General features: G+C 30.6%; 1 protein-coding gene across 1 annotated transcript in view; it reads right to left on the reverse strand.

Annotated features, from left to right (window-relative positions):
• Window positions 1–9,996, reverse strand: part of LOC106457206 (myosin-VIIa) — a 135,781-nt gene that overhangs the window by 21,368 nt on the left and 104,417 nt on the right. The window contains exons 33-37 of the mRNA XM_013916600.2: window positions 8,453–8,765; window positions 4,389–4,555; window positions 3,804–3,895; window positions 2,855–2,916; window positions 1,813–1,965 (exon numbers count right to left, since the gene is read on the reverse strand). Coding sequence (XP_013772054.1) covers window positions 1,813–1,965; window positions 2,855–2,916; window positions 3,804–3,895; window positions 4,389–4,555; window positions 8,453–8,765 — 787 coding nt within the window. The remainder of the gene's footprint in view (window positions 1–1,812; window positions 1,966–2,854; window positions 2,917–3,803; window positions 3,896–4,388; window positions 4,556–8,452; window positions 8,766–9,996) is intronic.

The raw sequence follows: 9,996 nt of genomic DNA on the forward strand, positions 1-9,996 counted from the left end.
ATAACACTATCGCACGACTGAGAGTCATTTTTGCCAGTATGAACCCATATGTCATGGGACAGGGGAAACACCAAACAGAGTTAGGAAGTATATTCAGGAAATAGGTCATAAGATATAGGAGCGAGGGATAAAATGTTACGTACCTGAGAAATAAAGTCCAAAAAATGTGGAAGGCCAAACATAATCCTCAGGGAGGGTATGGGAAGGCACAGCACAATTAGGAAGTGGAAACAGGTGAACAAAGTCCTCATCAGCCTGACCAGATTCCACAGGTTCAGGAGGAAGAGGGGCAATGTCTGGAGATAAAGGTTGACCTATATAAAGTTCAATCTCCTTGCAAATAATAAATGTAGACAAATCTCCTGTCAGATTACCTGCATCTGAAGCCTGTGGTATAGCACCTGTTGATTGTGTGACACCCAAAGTGATGACATTAACTTTGGAATTCAAGGTGATGTAATGGACAAAAGCATTTGAAGTAAATAATAAATGCAACTAGAATAAGGGTAAGTGAATTGAAATAATGTAAAAAGAAACTGAATATTTTAGGTTAAATTAAATCACTTCAAGAAAATACAATTTCAAACACAAAACCAGACAAAAAAAGAAAGATGTCTGAGTGTGAGCCCTGCCAAACAAGAAATAGTAGTTCGGGAGAGGCACATAGAAGGTCACGTGAGTGTACTATGCTCCTATTGGTGTACAGATGATGCATGATGATTTGCATGAGAGACATGTTGGAATCATTTGATTCCAATAGGGGTGTGTGAAAGGCTTGTGGCATGCATAATAAAAAAAAAGTTTGCATATAGAGGGCAGCAATAAAAGAGAATAATTAATCTTGTGAGAAGAGAGAAGAACCATATCGAAACTTTTATTTTGTGTGTGTGAAGCATAAACTTCCAACCAACAAGTTTCTTTTGCCAAAAGAGTACTAGTTTATATTACCAGTGAATATTTAATCTTACTGCACTTACAACAAACTGTTGATGTTTTGTGGAACAATAAAACTTATTGTAGGTAAGAATTAGTTCTTTCAATATAAGATGGATTAACAATGTCTGAATCTCACTCATCTATTTGCATTACCTTGCTTGTTTTTAAAAATTTTTGTTAAACTAGTGAAAACTAATCCAAATTCAAACAATTCTACACATAAGTTATTTGAAAAATTACAAAGATATTATTAACTCAAGTTTATTTGCAAACTTATGATTTTCAAAATATACTGAATAAAATTTGGAGTATAATTTATAATGTATCACGTAACACACATTTTTTTAATGTTATTTCCAAGCTGTTTCAAATAATGATTCCTAAAATTTGTGAATGGTTTATAACAGATCTTTAATAATACTAACAAATCTAATGAATGAGAAACTGAGATAACAAGAACACTATGACAAAAATCTGAATTTAGTCTTTTCACTGAAAGTTTTAATCCATAACTTAAAATAATAATAAAAGTTTAAAGCCCACAAACTTATGTAGAATTATCCAGGAAACAAAAATATTTATCTTAATTAAGTTAATTTCAAGAAAGTAAGAAACCTAAAAAAAGAGTTATAATGCTTTTAGAATGGGTTTGCCTTCAGATGTTGTAGAGGCAGTAAATTTAAGTGAGTTTAAGAAAAAGCTTGATAAGTATATAAATGATAAGGGAATACTTTAAGGTTTTTTTTAAATTACTTTAATTCAGTTTGGAGAATGGAACAGCCGAGATGGACCAATAGGTCCCATGTTGTCCCAAAATATTATGTTATGTTATGCTAAAGAGGAGATTTTATATAGTAACTTTATAAATTAACATACTTCAGAGTTTTCTGTAACCTTTGGAGAGAATCCACAGCAATAGGGTGTCGACGTGTCCTCAGAAAAGCAGTGACTTCCTTCAAAAGAGATTGGCTTGGGGCAAATAGACCTGTAGCTAGCCACATCAACTCCCATCCTCGTTCCTCACTCAGTCTGTTTGTGTTGGAAGATGCTTAAAATAAATAACTCAACAAATTTGGGTTTAGTTATTGTAAAAGTATATTTTAGTTTTGAATTTCAAGGAATGAAAAATTCAAAAACCAATCAAATTAAAAGGTTTGGGATAACTAAACATAAAAGCTAAAAATCGATATGCTAAAGAAAACTAACTAATTTATTCAATCAATATTTTATTATTTTTTTCACATAATAGGTACATGAATTAAATACAAATGGTTTTTTAGAAACATATAATGATTCTTTAAACATATAAAGGCTTCTGTATTTCACCTCACTCTATCAAATTCAGGAATGCCCATTGCCAGGCACAACTGACAGTTTTGATTTCATATCTTTCATGGTAAGGGAATACTGTGAAACGTTTATACAGTTATCATTTAAAACAGCATGAAAATGGTCCAAAACTGTCTAACAGCGTAAATTTATACATATTTTTTCAATCAAAAATATATTCAATCATTCATTAAGATTTGGCACAGAAATGATGTCACATTGAGTAAATAGCTGTGAAAATTCCTTGTAAATACTCTCAATATTAATCATCTTGAACATTTGCATAAATTCAGAGGAAAAACATTTAGTGATATGCTATGATAATACCTTGAATAAGGCTATGGCAAAACAGTATTCAAATTCAACGTTCTGTATTGGAGGCAGTAACAGTACACAATTTGTAAAGGCTGGTGGACATGAATGTTCTGATAAGACTTAAATTTCAATATTTAAAACTATTTTAACATATACACTATTCATCCTAATTCAACTAACACATAAACTAAAATGAAGAAAGGATTAAAATACTAAACGAAAGCTTTAATTTACACTAAGCATTAATTCTAAGTAATATATATAATTTTCTTGCCTGTTTTTATTGTCAGTCAGTTGCTTTATGATTTGACAATAAATTTCATCCCTGAGAATCTCCTATCAAATGAATAAGAAACTAATTTATGGTGTTTCAAGCAATCAAGACAAAATTTACGTATATGCAACAACAACTTTTCAATTATCTTGAATATTAATTAATACTTGTCTCTAATCTGCTCATTAAAATATGTGCAAAAACTTATTTTTGAAATTTAGATCCAAAGTAAAAATAAAAAAGTACAAAACCATACATATGTGTATGAAGTTAATATCTTATTATCCTAATTATATTTATAACATTTTATGTTACAATAAAGTTACATAAAAAGCCTTCTCATTTTATTATATTTATCTAATCTGCTCATTAAAATATGTGTAAAAACTTATTTTTAAAATTTAGATCCAACGTAAAAATAAAAAGTACAAAACCATACATATGTGTATGAAGTTAATATCTTATTATCCTAATTATATTTATAACATTTTATGTTACAATAAAGTTACATAAAAAGCCTTCTCATCTTATTATATTTATTAACTTGATCTTGTAGCAGGAAAACAGGGTCACTAACAGATCTTTCAGCAAGTGATATTTTTGCCATGTATTTATTTCTTACAAATTTATTTTGGAAATTGTTTTTCTATTGCAAAAACAATTTTAATATTTTAAATATTTTTTTCCACTACAATTTGAAAGGTAACACGACTAAAAGAGAATTCCATATGTTAAATATAATAGTTTATGTCTGTCTGAGCTAGTAATGTTCAGTATACAATGTTGAAATTTAAATAAATATAAAAAGACAGTCAGTTACAAAGCCAAGCTAAGTCCACATAGGTTTATTTATTTTTAATTCATTAAGTAACAAGTTAACTTTGACAAAGTCGTGAACATTTATTCATTTTAGGTGTAAAAGTATATACATGAAGTAATAATTACTTACATGTTTTAGTGGCCCTTCAAATATCTGATCTGTTAATTCATTTCCTGAGCGAGTTCTTCTAGATGGAAGATCACCCATATACTTCAAAAGAGGTATTCTGCTAAGGACATATTCTGTTTGGTAAACATATTCAAGTCTATGTGTTTGTACAAGTGATGATTAATGGTCTTCTTAAATAATGTACTTTAATGTTAAAGGTAAGGATGATATGTAAACATTCATGTTACTGATGTGATGTATTATCTAATTGTGAAACCAATGTGGAAATGCATTCATTGTATAACATTTTTTATATTTCATTACGACATAAGAATAATGCTGTATCACTAAATAATCATTAAACTTGTGCTTCCTAATCATATAAAGAAAGAAAAAGAAATGTTATGTACAGAACAATCTCATAGAAGCTGGTATTACTAGTATTGTGCTCCAGTAATTAATGATCATTAACAATCCAAAAATAAGATACAAGGTATTTGATAAATGGAACCTTATAATTTGTAAAATCCTACAACTTTAAGAGGTAAAACAAGTCTGATATATGATGTTAAAATAAATTAAAATCATGTAAAGAAAAAAGGATATCACTAAAAGCAAAACAAGCTTCTTGACTCATTTCTTCTTTGTTCAATAACTTTTTGAGAAGTGGTTGTTTAATAGGTTCACGAGAGTGGCGCCATAATTGATCGTTGTCTTTTCGACGGGCAGAAGATAGTGTCAATGTCCGTGGTATTGTTCTTTTTGGCGGAGGTCTAAAAGGTGAAAATACGATCTTCAGAAATAATACCTTCTCACTTAAAACTTAATACAAAATAAAATATTTGTAGTTTATCAAAGAAAAACTTTTACTAATTATAACCAAGCAGGTGTTGCAGACTAAAATGGTAAAATACTTGCCAGTTTTTACATTAAACTAGGAAATCCTCACACATAAAACATTAATATTTTACAGAGGACTTCTAGTGCAAAACAAGTAGTTGAATATGTTTATCCATGAACAGTAAACTGAAACTAACTGATTTTAAAGATATTGTGAATAACATCTGTCTACATTAAAACAGTATATACTAATTAGCTTAGTCATTCACTCAATAAAGTTTGACATAAACAGTGTAAAAAAAAAAGGGACCTTAAAAGCAAACCTACTGAAGAGTGGATAAACAGCATTGAAGACATAATCCAAAAATGCATAATATATTCAAAGAAATTTACAATTAACAACTATGAACAAATTATGAATAAAAATGGAAGCTAATGAATATTTACATCCTTTACAAAGTACATGTATTATCATTGCTATTGATAAAGCTTTCAACAACTTTGTTTTCACTTGTAAAATATTTTATATTACAACTTGTACAACTATATATTTTTTGTTGATATAACATTTGTAGAATTTGGTCAATGTGTCTTTGTGTAAATATACAGAACGCCCATGGAAGGTAACCTCAATTTGCTAGCTGAAGATGTGTATTTATTTGAACTTGAATTTTCATTGATAACAAATCTTAGTAAAAATGGTTATATGAAAGCTTTGCTCATTAGTCACACTTATAGATATAGTGATGATATTTTTGCTCTGAATTATCAAGATTTTATTGATGCTGCCAAGAAATTTATCCACCAGACATCACTCTGGAAAAAAAAAAACAAACTTGAAAACAAACAACATTAAAATAGACTTAGTACATGTAACGGTACTTTAGGCTTAGGTATATTTAAACTTACTGGTAAATCATAAAACAGGATAAATACATTGTTTTATTAAATAAATACAATCTAAAAACTATTTTATTGTCTCTTGGTGTTTTAAGAATTAACTTGTTTACTTAAACTTAGATCCATTAGTTTAAATTAAGCTTATAGATATAGGTAGGTTATAATATAAATCAGGTTAAATACATTTTATTATTAACGTTACGTATATTGTTCTAATAAATTATTAAGTTCTGTATAATTTAAAATCAACTTTATTACTTTAGTTTGAAGACAAAGTAGTGATAAAAAAATAATATAATTGGTTCTTAAACGTTAGGCTTAACAGTAACAGTGTTGACAATAGGCTACTTGAATTTGATAATGAATATTTTCAGGCTATAAATATAAATACAATGGCTAAGACTAGCGTAGGAGTTAAATGTTCACAGTATGTTAGGTGTAAAAGGTGCAATGAGTGGGTTTTATTAGGGGACTCAGGACTGGAATGTACTTCTACGGAAGCTAGTAATGAAGATGTGCAATTTTTATGTAGAGTTTGTAGATTAGAGGAGAAGTTAGAGGCAATCATGCTTAATGTAAGGCAATAGATAAATAAAAGTGTAGACTGTGGGAAATGGTAGCAGGATTTCAGGAGGAGCTTAAGCTTATACATGCAAGGGATATATCAGCTAACAATAACTTTTAGGAAATTAGAAAAAGCACTATTAAAACAAAAAGTAGTGAATTTAGTTATAATGAGCCTATTCTGTTGAGCAACAAATTTCAGCCCTTGGCTTCTGCAGATGAGGAACTATTGGAGGGAAGGAAAACAGAAGGGTCAGACAAGGATGTGGATGATAAGGAGGTTATAGTTACAGGTGATTCCTTGACAAGGCATATGGATAAAATAGTCTGTGGGGTAAATAGGGAGAAAAGAATTAGATTATGCTACCCAGGGGCACAGGTGGAGGATATAACTGACAGATCAGGAGATATAATAAAGGGGGCTAGCAGAGATGCAGTTTTTGTAGTGCATGCAGGGGCTAATGATGTAGGGAAAGGTAGGTCAGAGGCGCTAATTAATAAGTACAAGGGGTTGAAAAAGGCATTTAAAGAAAAAAACATAACTTAATTTTGTCAGGGATACTGCCTAGAATTAACAGTGGGGATGAAGTTATAAGTAGGTCACTAGAGCTAAATGTTATAAACCATCCATTCCCAAAAGCTCACTACTTCCACTGAACTGATCCCACATGTCCAAACAACCAATCATCTCATCTTTACATACTAACTCTTACCATTTAAATAGGGTAGGGGCTGGCTTGCTTGCTAAAGCTATTAACTCAGGTGTAAGGGAAGTTTTAAACTACGACTAGACAGTGGTGAGGGCCAGGAAAAACTAAATGCAAAAAGAATAACAGGGAGAGAAAAATTTAGCATAGGAAATGAGTATAGAAGTAGTTATAAGGATGGGCTTAATTCTTACTATTGTAAGGCTAGAAGTATAAGAAATAAAATAAATTACTTTAGAACACTGGTAGGAATTAAGGATTTTGATATAATGAGAATAACTGAAACATGGTTAAACATAAATGATTTTGATGACAGAAATTTCTTTGAAATACAGTGTTAGAGGGTATTTAATAGGGATAGAGTATTAAAGAGGGAGGGGGGAGAAGGGGTGACTTTATATGTAAAATGTGAGTTTCATTCCATTGAAGTTGAAGATATCAAAGATAATAGCAAGGAGATAGAATCCATTTAGGTTTCTATTAGTGGATATAAAGGGAAAAGGCTTTTAGTGGGAATTTGTTACATATCACCAAATGATAATGATGAAATTAGTGGGAAACTTTACAATGAGATTAAGATTTCAGCTGTTAATGAAGTCAAAATTATGGGTGATTATAATTTCAGCCATATAGATTGGGAAATGCTTGAGTCAAATGTCTTTAAATATAGTTTTACAAGTCATTATTTATGTGTTCCAAGATGGTAATATGCAAAAGAGAAGACAGGTTCTTAAGTGCCTTAAATTCAACAAATGGCAACCAGAACTTGCCAATAAGTATTTTAATTTGACTCTCATAACTGGTAATTTGCTGCTAATCAAAAATAGTATAAAATATAACATTTTTTTATTGTTAGATATATATCATAGCTCAAACATTACACTTGAGGTTCATACTAGAAATTTGAGCTGAACTTCCTCACAGGTATGGGTTCTAGGCTTGAGCAATGTTTAGAGTTCTGTTAAACATAAATTCAATGATATTTTGAACCTTGAAATGGTTAAGTTTAAACAACATACCAAATTTTATGCTCCCCTCTCTCTTCTGATTACCTCAAGATATGTAATGCTATTTTATGTGACAAAATAATTTTTTGTGTTTGTAGTTATACACAAAGTGGCACAATGGGCTATCTGTGCTCTGACCACCACTGGTATCAAAACCCAGTTTCTAGGATTGTAAGTCCGCAGACATAGGTCATTGTGGGGTGACATAAAATAATCTTTACTAGTGAGGATAACATAATGTCAGTGTTTAGACGACTAGAATAGTATCATTTTAAAGTGAACCCCTAAACAAAAAGTAACTATTACAATTTTTATATAAATTTAATAGTTGGAACACACATTTTTTTTGTGTTTAAGAAGGTAAGAAATTATTTAGCTATTTAATTACTTATATGAAAAGAAATAAATACTTTTTACAAAACTACTTTTCAAACCTCTGAAATTTAAAAAAGTGATAAGCACAGATATCATTCAGCTAGAATCTTGCTCATTGAACCATTTAAATACAAAGGTGTTTGTTATTTTACATACTGTTGTTGTTTATTATAATTCATAGCCAAGTAACTGAAACATTTTTTCTTTTATTAACACATGAAACTATACAGCATCAAATTCCACATGCACACACACAAAGTGGGAATAAATGTTTTACCTAAAATGGTCAAGTGCATACTCCTCTAACGTATGGGGTTTGTCTTGTGGTTCAGGCCCATTAGACTGAGGATAGGTAATAAGTCGTTTTCCTTGTTCCGCTCCTTCCAGTGTAAATAATGACAAGATGGCAAGTGGTGGTTTGGCTAAGCAAGGCAACACGTAAACACATTCTGATGGGAAATCACCTTTCTCACCAGTCTTCTCACTTCTTCCTGTGCACCACGTGTTCTTGGCCACTGCATCTCCTAAGTTACCATCTTCTAGAACAATCAAGTCTCCTTTGTTAAATGACAAGTAGGACTGTGATTCTCCTGCAAGACAGAATGGTAGTAATTAAATAGTGAACTTAAGTAATTTCTCAGCTTCATTAAATATTCAAAACACACATATCATAAAGTAAACAAAAATTAAAAAGAGGAAAAATATTATGCACATTAATGAGCTTAAATACACACTAATTTTTGTTGATATTTGAATCAACATACAATTATGAGAAAATTAAATATAATATTATGTCTTTGGATTTTCCTTAAGCTCCCTGAACAACTAATATAGCCGCACAAACTAAAAGCTAAGAATTTGGCTGTGTTGAAAGCTGAAAACAAACAATACAAAAACACCATACTATTTTTTTATTTAACATAATTAAATAAATATACATAGATGTACATTGTGTTTTTGATTTAAAAATAAAAATATTTATAAGAACTTAACAACTTTGTCAACTCCAGTGAAATTACACAGGCCTGCAATGGTTTTATTGTCTTGAAATTTTTACATGTTATACAGTAATTCCTGTACACTGAATATGAAAATGATATCCATTTTTCACCATCATATACAGATTTTTTACAAAACGTCGTATGTACTTTTACATAAGTTAATCATTTTCATTGAAATTGGGTCACATTTCGTTATGCTTAAAATGTTGACAACCACTTGCTATAGATTTCTCTAGATCAATTGTGATAAGAGATTCTTATTGATCATTCTAGAATCCATGAGAAACACACCACTAGTATATAAACGGTTAACAGGCTGCATGATGCATCATTTCTGAACAGTATATGTTTGTGCATGCACTTTGATATTATTTTCTCTCTTCAATGCTATTTATTCATCGCTATGGCAACAAGAAGTAGTATAAATGACCCAAACATATTCTGTTATAGCTGTGGTAAATTTGTTGTAAAGAAACAAAGATAAAACATTACAGAATTCATCAAAAAAAGTGTATTACGCATATTTTGGAATAAAACTTGGGAACCACGACAAATCATGGGCTTCACACAAAGTTTGCACCATTTGTGTCGAGGGGGGTTGAGACAATGGACTAAAGGTAAGAAAAAGTCTTTGCCTTTTGGAATTCCAATGGTCTGGCATGAGCCTAGAAACCACAGAGATGACTGCTGTTTTTGCTCATGTAACGTGCAAGGCTACAACACTCGAAATAAAAAGGAAATTTCTTATCCAAACCTTCAATCTGCTATAACACCTGTTGCTCATGGATCTAATGTACATGTACCTACTCCACTGGATACC

Source organism: Limulus polyphemus, unplaced genomic scaffold, assembly GCF_000517525.1.
Source record: "Limulus polyphemus unplaced genomic scaffold, Limulus_polyphemus-2.1.2 Scaffold303, whole genome shotgun sequence".
Classification (NCBI taxonomy): domain Eukaryota; kingdom Metazoa; phylum Arthropoda; class Merostomata; order Xiphosura; family Limulidae; genus Limulus; species Limulus polyphemus.